This window comes from Sinocyclocheilus rhinocerous, unplaced genomic scaffold (assembly GCF_001515625.1).
Source record: "Sinocyclocheilus rhinocerous isolate Xijiao unplaced genomic scaffold, SAMN03320098_v1.1 scaffold975, whole genome shotgun sequence".
NCBI lineage: Eukaryota > Metazoa > Chordata > Actinopteri > Cypriniformes > Cyprinidae > Sinocyclocheilus > Sinocyclocheilus rhinocerous.
Genome location: NW_015628726.1, coordinates 882,330 through 897,745, shown reverse-complemented (window position 1 = coordinate 897,745; position 15,416 = coordinate 882,330). Strand labels below are relative to the sequence as shown.

Below are 15,416 nucleotides of genomic sequence, written 5' to 3'. Positions count from 1 at the left end.
AAAAATATATATATATATATATATATATATATAACCAGTTGTAGCAGTTTCACACAGTCAGAGTTAAATGTAATCCAATTTGGACTTTTTAATGACTTTTCACAGAGTTTTAGAGGGGGCAAAATGTAATCCTTTTAAACTTGTTCTACATATTAAATAAAAATGTTAAGCAAAAAAAATGTAGCATAATGTAACAAAAATGTTTCTATTTTTTTTAATACTAACAAAGCCTATAATATTGTATACATAATTTCTGAAGATGGATATTGTTGATAAACTGGCAGTCAGATGTCACACAGCGCCTCTTACAGGACAGCTGCTTTGTTGCAATACTACTTGAATCGCCTTTGAATTTATCGTATTTCAAAAACATTTAGAACATATATTTCCCTTATAACAATTTTAAAGGGGTTAACGGAATCAATTCTTAATAAAGATCGCATTTAAAACTCTTGGAAATGAATTTTTGCTACTTTTATAAATGCCTTTCATGTAGGCCTATAGATTTTGTTTTATTCCTGTCCCAGACCTGGACTTTCAATCTATAAAAATCCACTATTAAAAGACAAATTACATTATTGACAGAATTACATTTAAAACTGATAATCTTAGCAAAATGTGGCATAATTATAAGTCTTTTCCATATTTATTGTTTTATTGTCATTTTTTTGTATTGTGTTATTGTAAAATGATTTAATGAAATAAAATGCTGATACAATTTTCACACATTTATCTGCTACAAAAACTACTTATACCTAAACTGTGTAAATGAGTGTCAAGCACAGAGTGCTGCAGTATGTGGGGTGAGTTGTAACAGTAATTAAAAATATGGACATCAGTTTAAATTTTAACATCAATTTGATTTGTTAATCAAATTTACTTGTTCAAAATCATTTTAATATCATTCCCTATCACCAAGACAGAACAAACAAAAAGGAAACATTTTATTTGAACAAATACATAAACATATATATATATATATATATATATATATTTGTGTGTATATATATGTATATGTGTGTGTGTGTGTGTGTATATATATATATATATATATATTTATTTATTGATTTATTTTTTTGCATAAAAGTACAAAAGGTTCAAGAAACATCTAAAGACACATCTTTTCTGTGAGCACTTGACTGAATCCTGTTGATGCACTAAATACTAAATTCTCTGCATTAATAAAAGATAGTTAAATAGACATTGTTACTGCATATTTTTATGGTAATGTTATGCAAAACGGCAAGAGTCTAAATGCTAGATAAATAAAGATCAGGCAGGTTAAAAGTAAAATTAAGTTCTTTTAATAACTTGCACTGAGCAGAAAGCAAAAAAACACCATCAAGTGAGAAAAATGACATGTTAACAATGTTAAATATCTAACCCAGCTAGGTTATAAACTAAAAAAAAAAACACTTCTTACTACTTTTTGCATTGTTATTGTCACTGAAACATCATGACTTAATAAATTAATACTTTACAGTAAACATGGAGGGCATGAATGCACAGCAGCATAAGGTAAAACATATTGTATTATAACATACAGTAGCATCTTATATTTCACATGTATAAGATCAACAAGTAAATCACTGTGTCCAAACCAAATTAATGAACAGCTCCAAAAATAAGTGACAAGCGAAATGGATGTTGATGCATTGCATCGGCTCACTGTTCTTTATGTGAGACTGTATTAAAATAAAAAATGAGAATTTTGCAATCATTTACTAACTATCATGTTAGTCATTGGCCCTGAAAATATTCCATTACCCACATTCTTCAAAATATCTTCTTTTGTGTAGACAGAAGAAAGAAAGTCATACAGGTTTTGGAATGACATGAGATTGAGTAAATGATGACTGAAACTAGGAATTTTCATTTTGGGGTAAACTATCACTTTAAAGTTTTCCAAACTAACACTAGGTGATTTTGAAAAAGACATCTTCCAACACCTCTGTGAATTTGTCCTTTATCTGCTGACGAAAGCCACTGTACCACTCCAGTAGTCTCATCCTTCTCTCTGTTTTTTCTTTCTGGCTCATCCCTCTCTCCCTCTCCAGGATGGCAGGCAGCTCCCGCCAGTCCTTGAGGAAGATGAAGGGTGCTCCTGCATCTTTAAGTAGTCGGAGCGGGGAGCGGTTACCAACTGCACAGGCCCCTGGAGTCAGGACGTCCTCCACCACGGGCACAGAGCCATAGGCACAGGCTTCATAGATGCGGTAGCACTCGGTGTTCACTCCCACCGGACAAAGAGTGAGGTCACTTTGTGCTAATGCCATCTGGTACTGTCTAGAGGTGTCTGCCGTCTCTTGAGGAAGCCACCTGATGACACAAAATGCAAGTAGTATTAAAAAAAAAAACACTTGTGCAATCCAGCAATGCTTGGGCTATTATTTGTGAAGGATTTATAGGTAAAACAGAAACATTATGAGAATGTGTATTGGATAAACAACAAAAAATATATACATTATACAACACTACCGTTTTTTTCTAAAAAAGTCTCCTATGCTGGCTGCATTAATTTGATCAAAATACAGCAAAAACAGTAATATTGTGAAATATTATTACTAATTAAAATAATTGTTTTTTTTATCTTAATATATTTTAAAAAGTAATTTATTCTTGTGATGGCAAAGCTGATTTTTTTTTTTGCACTCATTACTCCAGTCTTCAGTGTCACATGATCCTTCAGAAATCATTCTAATATGCTGATTTGGTGCTCAAGAAACATTTATTATTATTATCAGTGTGAAAAACAGTTCTGCTGCTTTATACATCTGTGGAAACCATGAACGTTTTAGAATTAGGATTTTTTATTTTTTTTTTAGGATTTTTGATGAATAGAAAGTTCAAAAGTACAACATTTATTTGAAACATTCTTGTAGCATTATAAATGTCTTTACTGTCACTTTTGATCCATTTAAAGCATCCTTGCTGAAGAAAAGTACTGAAGAAAAAAACAGTTACTTGAATACAAGTTTTTTTGTTTTTTTACCTAACGATGGAGTAAGTATTTTAATTATTTAGTATTTTACAGCTTCATATATCCTGCAATTTTGATATGAATGCAATTTGTTTAAAATCAGACCGGCAAAATAATGGACAGTACTTCCAGAAATACGTACTTCTCTCTAACATGCATGAGGCAATCTTTCTCCATGCCGTTCTGCTGCAGGACACCCATGAGAGTTTCCCTGGAGGAGTTTTTGTACATAGTCCCGAGAAAGTTGCAGAGATATGGTCTAGCAGTTTTCAGCATCTGACCGCTAAGTGTGACTACAGGGAAATGCCTGTATCTGCAAAGAAAGAAAAAGCACATTATAAACAATTAAATTAACTGATTTTATTCTCAATTATATATATATAAAAAAAAACAGATGCTAATAAAAATATTACAGAAATACCTCTTTCAAGTATAATAAAATATAAAACAAAAATAAATATTTTTTAAAAATAGAAACTTACGTGGCAACACCCAGTGGCCACTGGAAGATGTCTTTATCATTGACCCAAGGACTGTCGTACACAAGAAAGAGCAGGTCCACAAACCCACCGTGCCTCTTAAGGTAAGGACTGATCCAGTCATTATTGCACTGCTCATTGCCCAAAAGAACCACAGCAACCCGAGAGACCGAGTGCATCTGCACCAGACCCTGGATGTGCTGCAGCCACTGGATGGAGTACGAGATTTTCTGCTGCTCACGGCCATTCAAAACCAACACCACACTGTCTGTGTCGAGAGAAACGTGCCCTTGGACCACTGCTGGCCCTGTGTAGAAACTGAGGACAGATTACAATTAAAGAGAGATTACAAAATTGTGGGTTTTGGAAATGGAACATAATGCTTTACTTTTAGGAAAAATATCATGTAATTAATCTGTGATGTCCACATTTAAAGTAAAGCTTCTATTTTGCAATTAAAGGATTTATAGGTAAAACAGACACATTATGAGAATGTGTATTGGTTAAAAATGTTTATACATATTTATTTACTGTTGTTACATACTACATTACATACTACTGTTTAAAAGTCAATGATTTTTCAGAATAATTCAGAATGACTCAGAATGAAAATCTCTTGTGCTCAAGAAGGCTGCAATTATTTAAACAAGATTATTTTTTTAATTATAAAAACAGCAATATTAAGTATTATTACAATTTAAAATACCTATTTTATATTAATATATTTTAAAATGTATTTTTTTAATGCATTTTCAGCATTTCCATCTGAATTTTAAAACAGCATTTATTTGTAATAGAAACCATCCGTAACATTATAAAAGTCTTCACTTTTGATCAGTTTAATGCATCCTTGTTAAAAAAAGTGTCAGTTAAAAGCTTACCTGAAATTGATCTTCCCAGACTGAATCTCTCCTTCTCTCCATTGGCTGGATTTGTCTGGTGGGTTGAGAGGCCCTTCTAAAATATGTTCCCACAAATAAAGTCCTAGGCAAATGTGAACAAAGAACATTATTTCATTTATGTTCTCTACTAATGCAACAAGCAATGCAATGATCTCTGGAACCAATAAACATATTCCACTTGCCAATGGCAGCTTTGCCCCAGATCTGAACTTTATATGTTTTTGGCCTGTTCTTAGCAGCATGATCTTGGTATGATCTGAAGGTATCCCTCCGCTTTTGCAGAGATAAGGAATATGCACGCTCATCCTCTTCCCATGGGTTCCACTCTTCCTCTCCTGCTTTTCCATGATCTGCAAACGTACATTATTAAACAAAGCTGTTGTTTACATGCGATCATCAATTGATGCTTTTATTGCATTTACACTATATTATAATGTTTATGTTTATTATAATAAACCTATTATATGTCGTCGCGGGTTATGATTCGTTGTCTTACCTATAATCGCAGAGCCCTTTTTCACTACTCGATGAACGCGAGAAATAACCCTCTTGTTGAAAAATACATTATACGCTGCATACAGCGAAAATATCACATAAGCCAAAACAATTATGATCGCTATTTTCCGGCGTAAAAATCTCATGTTTAATTTTCAGGTGACCATCCTGCGGATCCCGACCAATGTGCCCAAGAGATGACCAATATGCGAACACATTTTTGGTTTTGAATCAGATCTCTTTTAATGAATTGATTCACGTTTGAACGATTCATTCGCGAAGATTCATTCAGCCGAGAACCGATGAGTGAGCTGAGAAGAATCGGGTTCACGAAAACTGTTCAAATGAACCGATTCTCCGAAATGAGCCGAACGTCTCGACACTACTGTTACATTTTCCCGAGACTGCCTTGCACTGCCTGTTCAAAACTATAGCAATTATCAGAAATATTTAAATATTTCAACAAATACATTGAAAATAGTATGAGTTACTAATTAAATTATGTATCGTACTTATCATTTCAATAGGTTTATGGAAGGAATTATTTTACCATCTCTGTTTTACTTTGCGCTTTCCGTTCAGTCAATAGCCGGTCAACTGTGAAGTACCGAAGGAGGAGCTTCCGCTGTACAAGCTCTCTCTTCAAAGGTCGGTGTGACCGTACCGGCTGTAAGTAGCCTTTTTAACAGCACAAAAAATGATGTCCCTGCCCGCTCGTTTGGGGGCTTTGTCCCCTTACCTGCAAGCTTGTGGTCCGCTGAAAGCATTGCTTCCCAGAGCAGTAAACACAGAAGTGCTGATAAAACCTGCTGTGTGTGGTAGGTGACCATATAACGTGGACATACCATAAGATGACAGGCTGTTCAAGACTTGATTCTTGACCAGTATTTCTAGACCAGTATAGGATGTAATGCATTACCAAGTAATTAATTACTGTATAAAATAAAGTAACGGATTACTCTTTATTTTTCTGCAATTTAATTACAGTTACTTCTGATGTAATTGAATATTGTATTGACTACAGAATAATTCTATGTAAAACAATAGTGAATTTAACGTCTAATGTTAAAATGTATGTTTTTAATGTAACCTTGTCCCTTTTAAAATTATTTGGTCAGTTCAAGAATAATTGATTCAATTTGATAGTATTCATTTGAAAGAATTAAAACAGCAGTTATATGTCTATCCTTATTGTTCAACTGGTCGAAGTTTATATAGGATTTAGAACGTAATAAGTAACGCATACTTTTTTTTTAGAGAGTAATTAGTACAGCAATCTAATTAGTAGCTGGTAATTAATTACTTTTTTAGAGTTACTTACCCAGTCCTGTTCCAGACATATATGTTATGCTGCAGAAATAGTATAAAAGTTAAAAGGTCTGAATAAGATGTCTTTATATTTTTTTTATATATTAAATATATTTACTACTTTCTGGTTGTTGTGGTTCCGTTATTGCATACCACCAGACCTCCTTCTAATACAATAATTAATCATATAGTAAATCATATTTTTGATATTATATGATTATATGTATATTAAAATATTAAAAAGTATAACATCATTATATATATAAAAAAAAAAATTTAAGGGGTCATCACCTGTTATGCTGTTTCATTGCATCTTTTTTTTCTATGCAGTGAAAGTGAACATCTGTGTTAAACAGAAGAAAGATATTTTTGTGAAAACTATCCCTTTTAAGTTTATGCAATGACCGTTCTATACCCTTTTTAGGCCATTTTGGAGCACGTCTTGCTCACACCGACATCAAAATCCCTGACTTCTCTGACTATCGGCGTGTTGAGGTGTTGGATGCTAAAAAGTCCTCTCAGGAGAGCAGCGACGGGCCTTCTCATACCTGGTGACCGGTGTTGTGCCGAATTCTGCACCCCTGCCAGATTATGCACCCCCTCGTTGAAGTCGCTACCTGATTGCCTAATCCCAACCCTACCCCTAATCCTAACCCCTCCCCCACACCTAACCCTAAACCTACCAATACTAGGGGGTGCATAATCTGGCAGGGTGCAAATTTCGGCACTACACCGGATCCACTGCCAAAACGGTCGTGACACAATTCGTGTCCTCAATGAGTGCCTCTGCTGACGTCCTGGCCCTGTCCAAAATCGAGATCAAGTTGTCCGACATCCCAGAGGGGAAAAACATGACCTTCAAGTGGAGAGGCAAGCCTCTGTTTGTTCGTCACAGAACAGAGAATGAGATCACAGCCGAGCAGAACATTGCACTGCTTCACCGCTGTTTTTACTTGTTGATTTGCGGAGAGTTCACAACACAGTTTCATTACGTCATCAATTCGTGGTGGCATCTTGCTTGCAAATATTACAGTATAACTGCAAAGTTAAAACACGATTATTTAATGATTTGTACAAATACAAAAAATAAAGTGTGGCTACATCATAAAATATATTTTACTAAAATATATGAGTGACGTGCACAGACATCAGATAGATAGACGGACGGACGGACAGATAGATAGATAGATAGATAGATAGATAGATAGATAGAACGCATTTACTGTATACGACGTGTACAAAATTCAAAATACTGCTGTACACTCACCTTCAAAGGCAACTTTTATATTCTCTATTAACAGTATAAAACCAAAATTATGGCATCAAACATTTGGTGATTTGGTGACCACGTCAAAATATCAAATCTCCAGAAGTCAGCACATCACGCCAACAAGCGCTATGTCAGGGTTTTTTTAAGTGTGAAGCTGGAGGAAATACATTTTTCAAAATAAAAGTTGTTGCACGCTTGTGAGTAATTTTAATGTCCTTAAACCACGTCTCTTTACCAACCCATTTTAGCCTTAAAGGGGTCATACGCTGTTGCTAAAAAGAACATTATTTTGTGTATTTGGTGTAATGAAATGTGTTTATATGGTTTAAGGTTTAAAAAACACATTATTTTCCACATCACCATAACTTGTGGCGTTCACTTGTTTCCACTCATATGATAAATGTCTTCTTTTGTTTTTACAGTGGTTATTGATGATGAGGACTTGGATGATATTATAAACAATAACAGAAGCTTCCCGGTTTCTCAGAGAGTATCACCTGTTGCCTGATGCATGGCTGACTGTGCCAAAGCTGTTAAGAGGCCAACACACCAAAGCAGGCCTACAGAATTGAACGAAAATCTCCCTCTCACATGTTCTCACTTGTCGGCACCTTTCACTGTACAGCTTTTAAGGCTTTCACCACTTCAAGGTCAAACAAGAGAACTGTGGACTTTGCTTCCTGTTCACTTTATGCTTGCCCATCACTTAACTGATGTCGTGCTTCTGTAGCACTGAATGATCCTGTCTGGTGTTCTCAGTTTTGGATGTTTCTTTCTTGATATGAAGATCTTGATGATCTCTAATGCAACAGGGCTATATTTATTAAATGTGCACTTTACTGCAGAATAAGAAAGCTAACCTCAGCAGGTTGGATTACTCATCTCCCAAAGAGGACATTTTCCTGTGAAACTCTGTTAACGTGTAACGTGCCATTTGGTAAGACCTGTGGTTACCTTGGTAACCAGGGCCTACCTTGAATTTCTCTGAATGACATTGGTTACTTGTTAATTTTAAGGATCTTTATTTGGTCACTGTTTTTATGTACATGTTGATTTTAGTTTGAATTGAAATAAGTACAATCTTGAATGCATACTGAGATGAACAATCAAATCTTCTAAACTGGTCTCAGATGTTGGTTGAAGTACGTTGCTCTTAAAAATGTTTTTAACTTCTAAATGTTTGCATGGAAATTAATGGATTTTTGTAAATTGTTTTGGGGGAGTGCAGTGGGGTGGGAGTAATAAATTATGCATGAGTAACTTTATTGCATTTGTTAATGTTTGAATACAGGCTATTTGTAAAGGTGTTAGTGCTGTCAATAGATTAAAAAAAATAACTGATTAATCACATTTTTCTTTAAAGGGGTCATATGCTGTTGCTAAAAAGAACATTATTTTGTGTATTTGGTGTAATGAAATGTGTTTATATGGTTTAAGGTTTAAAAAACACATTATTTTCCACATACTGTACATTATTATTGTTTCTCCTCTATGCCCCGCCTTTCTGAAGCACGTAGATTTTTACAAAGCTCATCGATCTGAAAAGCGAGGTGTGCTCTGATTGGCCAGCTATCCAGTGCGTTGTGATTGGCCGAATACCTCAAGCGTGTGACGGAAATGTTACGCACCTAATATGATGCCCTGTCTGGCCAGAGTGACAAGACAAAAACATTAAAACCCATTATAAACGAGGCATTTGACTTTCAAATTGAGCTAATCATCATCTTCTCAGCAGAGTCAATAACTGGAAGTTTCCTGCATGCAGTAGCTCACATCAGATGCTCTGCGCTGAAAGCAGCTGATGTCTGGACATCATGACAGTGTTGAAGACTGAAACTGTTGCTTTGGCTGGAATGAGTGATAACCTGTGGCTGGAAAAAGCTTGCGCTCACCTTATCCCGGCTTTACCATTATGGATAATCGAATATGCATGGACTAAACGGATGACGGAGGTCTTAGAAGGTGTTTCTTGCACTGTTTTTAATAACCCAATTAAACCTGTTAAACCTATCAAATTATGATTTTTACATAAGTATTTCTTGCATATCTTGCATTGCTTTCAATTAAAAAGTATAATCTATTGAATCAATGCCTTTGCATGTAATTACACAGTTACTATGTTACCTGTTACTTTATTTTAATAATAAATCGACTGCACAGTTGGTGTAAGTCAATAATAGATCTAACTTAAACTAGTTCAAAATGAATGCATGGGAGATCTAATCAACTTTCACTGCTTTTAGTTCTAGGACCTCCATTATGGCTAGAAGGTGACTGGCATCTTCTGACCCTTGAAGAGCCGTGCAGAATCCGTGTGGTGGCGGCAGAGGTCTGGAGGATCGTGCAAGCCAGAGACATCAAGCATTTTGAGCGAGTCACTGAGTTTTTGGATGTTACATACACACTTGTGCCAAGACTAGTGACTCCCATCAAACACATGAAGATCATGTTCGGTCTGCAGACTCTGGTAAGACATTGTTTTCTTAGATAAAATGAGGTCAACTAATCAGAAATGACTTTTTTTCCATGGGTTTTCATTTTTCATTATAATAATTATAAATAATAATATGAAAATAACAATAATCATAATAATCAGCACTCCATTAAAGAACATAGAACGAAAAGGAAAAGGAAAAATACAAACAGGTAAACAACAGACACCTCAATCAGTAAGAAAAATTAAACCGTGGTCCTTCAGAAATTTGTTATTCTTTTTATTTATGAGTTTAAGATATTTTGCAGAATGGGAAATCTGAACAAGAAAGGCAAAGTAAGCTAAATAAAATAAATGCAGATCCCCCCAAAAAAATGCAATACGTTCAATGTATGGTTAATATTTCTGTCAGCAAAAAGTTTAAATCACATTTTATAAAAGGAGATAAATAGCAACTTAAATTCTCCCAAAGGTGATGTACTCTGTCTGATTGCATTGATAAAATGAATGAAGCCAAGTTTCTTCTTTAATTTGATAGAATACACATGTTGGCTGGATTGGAATGTTTTTGTTTTTAATTGTATGAATATTCATTTGTTTGTCATTACATGACTACTTTATGATTCATGAGCTTTTTTTTTTTTTTAAGGTTATCATGTGGATGTTGTGGAATGACCAGAGCACTGCTAAAATCTTTGACAAGATTGAAAACTTTTTTCCTAAAAGCCTCCCAGAGTATCACCAATGTGTAAGTATGATCTCCTTCCACCAGGAGCCACCATAAATTCATAAAAAGCCAAAATAATTTATAAATGTACTATATGTGATGCATGGGATCTTGTTGAAGTGTATTAAGTTAATATCTGAGAATGTGTCATTACTGTATTGTATTGTCTGTGTTGACACAAATAATGCCTTTATCATATAAAATATTTTTAAGGACTGCTGAGCTTTTTAACACTTTCCTTTCCTTTTTTTCTTAAATCATGCTTCTATATAGAGCCGCAGGAACATGGATCTGATGCAGAAAAACCGGGAAGATTTCAAGTCCTTTGCTCATGTTCTGGCCAGAGACAGGGATATGCGTGAGACTTACATTCGGGTTAGTGAAAATTACTTGCTCTCATGTAAAAAAAATTAAATAAAAATGTTTTAGTGGTTACAAATTATTCTTTGAATGGTACGTTAATTAAATAAGCACTAGTCTGCATCAAGTCCAGATCTTCAAATCAAATGTGACTATTCAACTTTGCAGGATTTAATGGAAGAGCAATATGGTGAATGCTATGCACAGAAACTGGAGGAGAGACTTTCACACTATTTGGGAGAGCTAGATAAAGTCCTGCCACAACCTACGTGTATTGAACAGGTAACTGTTTATGTGCTTTTGTATCTAAAGTAGCTGCATTTTCTGTTTAGTCATGCTTTTTACGAAGCTTTTTATTTCTTTTGTACTTATTTCTTTGTGCTTTTATTTTTCTAAACAAAAAGACTGTTTAAAAAAAGACTTAAAAAATAGCACAGTTTTTGCTGACAGGTGATAAAACAGGTGAAAATATTCCAGCAACTAAATACACATAAATATCTAGTCAGAGTTCCTGCAGGTCCTTAAAATGTTTTACATTCAGTCTGATCAAAAATAAGGCGTTCTTTAAACACATTATTATTATCATATAATCAAAATATTCATATTATTACTGGTATATTATTCTGTTCTGTCCAGTTACTGAAGCAGTCCTATTCATATGGGAGGGGAGAGAAGATCCTAAAAAAATTACTTTCAATTAAAAGTGCCTCTCTAGCCTCAGCTCTGAAGAGACTCCTACGTTGCGGTAAGAAACATGATTTTGTCTGTCTCAGAATTTGCCATAACAGCTTTGGAATTACAGATGACTTTATTTTCATCTTCATTTCCTCTATTTTACAGCTGTAACAACAAATCTAAGCCTTGACGACAGTCTCACACCATCACTTGCAAACACTTGTGAGGAACAAAGGGACGCTGAAGTTGTTAAACCATCCCATGGTACCCGCCGTGTATTTTTGAGGTCATCTCAGAACAGCACAAAAGAGGATGGACTCTCACAAACCAGCACAAAAGAGCTCTTTGGTTCTCAGGGCTTGTGGCAAAATAGAAACACAGAAACCATTTTACATCAGGAGAAGATTTGTGGGGATGGAGTAATCGTTACATCTACGCAGTTGTCAGGTTCTGAAATAGATCAGATTGACTTCAGCCAGTCTCTTCTGGTGGAGAGGGACCTGGTTGGGAGGGAGAGACAGGCTCACTCTGAACAGAAGGAAAGTGAGAGGGATTTTAAAGAGCAGATGTGCTCCAGACATGGCAAAAAAATGAGGAGCATCCTTCAGGAATGTTCTGAAGAGCTTGATGGAGAAGTCGTACAGGCAGAATGCACTCCCACAGCAACCCAGAGCACTCCACCTCTTCTCCTGTACACACCACAACCTCAAGCATCTCCAAACCAGCACTCATTGTCCTCAAACCCAGATTCATCCTCTACGAACATTTCACTGTCCTACATCCAGCAGGTCAGTCTTTCACCAGTGTCCTCAAAGAATCCAGTTGCTCCTTCACCTTCAGTCTTCCAGGAGTCCTCATCATCTCAGTCCACAGCCTCAAAGCAATTTGGAATCAATGCAGGACAGATTTTAGCTACTGTTGTCTTCACCGAACCAAGCAGAACCAATGAACACAATCTGAAACTGTCCTTAGAGAGTCAAAGCTTCCTCATGCAGTCCAAGTGGCTTCAACCTCAAGTGTGTCTTAATAGACTGAGCGGGGAAGAGTGTGCCAGAGCCATGTATTCATACAGAGCCTGTGACATTTTAGAAGGAGAACAAGAGCATGAAGGTGATCAATACATGTTATTTGATGTAAATACATTGTATTCTGATTCATACTCAGAAGATTCAGACTCTGATGACCCTGATTACAAGCCCAACTAAGACTAAAACAGAGGACATCAAAAAAATACTGCAAGCAAATGTGCTCTTCATCCAGTTTTTCAGATGCATAGGTACTCAGACACCTATTTTAGCATTTTACATTGAATGTTTGAATAAAATCAATTAGGGTTGGGCAAATATGCAGCTTTTTAACTTTATTTTTACCTTATCGGTTTACCTCATGGTGGCCAAAATGCTTAAAGCTCTTGATGGTCAGCAGGTCAGTCTTTCACCAGTGTCCTCAAAGAATCCAGTTACTCCTTCATCTTCAGTTCTCCAACAGTCCTCCTCATCATCTCAGTCCACAGCCTCAAAGCAACAACAATGCAGGGCAGATTTTAGCTGTCGTTGTCTTCACAGAAACTGTCCTTAGAGAGTCAAAGCTTCCTCATGCAATCCCAAGTGGCTCCAACCTTAAGTGCACCTTAACAGACTGAGCAAGGAGTGTTCCAGTGCCATGGATTCATACAGAGCCTGTGACAATTTAGAAGAAGAAGAGCCCAATTATAAATACATGTCATTTGATGTAAATACACTGTATTCTGATTGATGCTCAGAAGATTGAGACTCTGATGACCCTGATTACAAGCCTAACGGAGAGTAAATCAGAAGACACCAAAAAGAAAGTGCCAGTTAACGTGGTCTTCATCATGTTTTTAGATGCATTAACAGTTTACATCGGATATTTGAATAAACTCACATTAGGGTTGGGAAACTATACAGCTTTTTAACCTCATCGTTTACCTCACGGAGGTCAAAATGCTTGCCCTAAAGCTCTTGATGGTCAATACCAAAATATTTGTGTCCTGTATGTTCTTTGTAATCAATTATTTAGTCTCCTGTTGCCCTGAAGGCCCTATAAAGCGTGAATATAACTCTAAAATGACATGGTTTCTAGTGTTGAACACTGTGTGCTGTTGGTTTAGTGACGCATATGGTGGGTCAGGGTTATCGCTGGGTCTCTGGATGGGGTGCTTTAGTGGAAACATGTTGACATGCTTCCTTTGATTGACCTGGAAAGTTTATGTAATGACAGACATTTTGGATTAGGTCGTGTGTTTTTTGACTTAGAGTTAAGTGCAACCTTCATTTGCCTAAAAGGTTGCGTTGACACTACTTTCAGTTTAAATAGCATATCAGGGCAGAAGTGTTTTAAGGTTAGTCTTAGCCTCAATAATTCGGACAAGTCGTACAAGCAGAATGCACTCCCACATCAACCCAGAGCACACCACCTCTTCTCCCGTACACACCACAACCTCAAGCATCTCCAAACCAGCACTCATTGTCCTCTAACCCAGATTCATCCTCTACGAACATTTCACAGTCCTACATCCAGCAGGTCAGTCTTTCACCAGTGTCCTCAAAGAATCCAGTTACTCCTTCATCTTCAGTTCTCCAACAGTCCTCCTCATCATCTCAGTCCACAGCCTCAAAGCAACAACAATGCAGGGCAGATTTTAGCTGTCGTTGTCTTCACAGAAACTGTCCTTAGAGAGTCAAAGCTTCCTCATGCAATCCCAAGTGGCTCCAACCTTAAGTGCACCTTAACAGACTGAGCAAGGAGTGTTCCAGTGCCATGGATTCATACAGAGCCTGTGACAATTTAGAAGAAGAAGAGCCCAATTATAAATACATGTCATTTGATGTAAATACACTGTATTCTGATTGATGCTCAGAAGATTGAGACTCTGATGACCCTGATTACAAGCCTAACGGAGAGTAAATCAGAAGACACCAAAAAGAAAGTGCCAGTTAACGTGGTCTTCATCATGTTTTTAGATGCATTAACAGTTTACATCGGATATTTGAATAAAGTCACATTAGGGTTGGGAAACTATACAGCTTTTTAACCTCATCGTTTACCACACGGAGGTCAAAATGCTTGCCCTAAAGCTCTTGATGGTCAATACCAAAATATTTGTGTCCTGTATGTTTTTTGTAATCAATTATTTAGTCTCCTGTTGCCCTGAAGGCCCTATAAAGCGTGAATATAACTCTAAAATGACATGGTTTCTAGTGTTGAACACTGTGTGCTGTTGGTTTAGTGACGCATATGGTGGGTCAGGGTTATCGCTGGGTCTCTGGATGGGGTGCTTTAGTGGAAACATGTTGACATGCTTCCTTTGATTGACCTGGAAAGTTTATGTAATGACAGACATTTTGGATTAGGTCGTGTGTTTTTTGACTTAGAGTTAAGTGCAACCTTCATTTGCCTAAAAGGTTGCGTTGACACTACTTTCAGTTTAAATAGCATATCAGGGCAGAAGTGTTTTAAGGTTAGTCTTAGCCTCAATAATTCAGTGTTACGTGTTGTTTCTTAAATAGGTGGTTATGACAAGTACAAAAAAAACATGAGAGTTGTGAGTTTAAAGTTCAAGGTTTCTGCCGTGTAAAACTGTCCAATCTGACGTTTATTTACCGGACTTCAGTGTAAATTTGACTTGATGCTATTGCAAACTACTTTGTCATTATTGCATCAGATATAGTGCACAACATGCAGTCTAATTTATTATTTCAGGTAGATAAAATAAAAAGAGTGTTTTGAATAATGATGATTGTTTGAGTTTGAAAGTGTTACGTA

General features: G+C 36.2%; 2 protein-coding genes and 1 pseudogene across 2 annotated transcripts; 2 read left to right on the top strand and 1 right to left on the bottom strand.

Annotated features, from left to right (window-relative positions):
* Positions 1-1,851: 1,851 nt before the first annotated feature.
* On the bottom strand, positions 1,852-5,080 carry LOC107738400 (transmembrane protein 5-like). The gene is made up of 6 exons (XM_016550159.1): positions 4,858-5,080; positions 4,544-4,711; positions 4,341-4,443; positions 3,463-3,777; positions 3,123-3,293; positions 1,852-2,319 (listed from the first exon to the last, which is right to left on the bottom strand). Exons 1-6 carry the CDS (start codon positions 5,000-5,002, stop codon positions 1,917-1,919), a joined length of 1,305 nt encoding a protein of 434 aa, XP_016405645.1. The 5' UTR covers positions 5,003-5,080; the 3' UTR covers positions 1,852-1,916.
* Positions 5,081-5,531: 451 nt separating this feature from the next.
* LOC107738425 (cytochrome b-c1 complex subunit Rieske, mitochondrial-like) lies at positions 5,532-7,942 on the top strand (annotated as a pseudogene).
* Positions 7,943-9,173: 1,231 nt separating this feature from the next.
* Positions 9,174-13,659, top strand: LOC107738399 (uncharacterized). The gene is made up of 7 exons (XM_016550157.1): positions 9,174-9,396; positions 9,678-9,901; positions 10,518-10,616; positions 10,869-10,970; positions 11,124-11,237; positions 11,592-11,700; positions 11,796-13,659. Exons 1-7 carry the CDS (start codon positions 9,249-9,251, stop codon positions 12,833-12,835), a joined length of 1,836 nt encoding a protein of 611 aa, XP_016405643.1. The 5' UTR covers positions 9,174-9,248; the 3' UTR covers positions 12,836-13,659.
* The last annotated feature ends 1,757 nt before the right edge of the window (positions 13,660-15,416 follow it).

Excerpts from the sequence above, each read along its gene's own strand:
- LOC107738400 (XM_016550159.1), bottom strand. The coding sequence starts at position 5,002 with ATGAGATTTTTACGCCGGAAAATAGCGATCATAATTGTTTTGGCTTAT. Across the intron at positions 3,294-3,462 it reads TGGCCACTGGGTGTTGCCAC|ATACAGGCATTTCCCTGTAG; the intron begins GTAAGTTTCTAT and ends CTTTCTTTGCAG. Across the intron at positions 2,320-3,122 it reads CTCATGCATGTTAGAGAGAA|GTGGCTTCCTCAAGAGACGG; the intron begins GTACGTATTTCT and ends TTGTGTCATCAG.
- LOC107738399 (XM_016550157.1), top strand. The coding sequence starts at position 9,249 with ATGACAGTGTTGAAGACTGAAACTGTTGCTTTGGCTGGAATGAGTGAT. Across the intron at positions 9,902-10,517 it reads TGTTCGGTCTGCAGACTCTG|GTTATCATGTGGATGTTGTG; the intron begins GTAAGACATTGT and ends TTTTTTTTTAAG. Across the intron at positions 10,971-11,123 it reads TGCGTGAGACTTACATTCGG|GATTTAATGGAAGAGCAATA; the intron begins GTTAGTGAAAAT and ends TCAACTTTGCAG.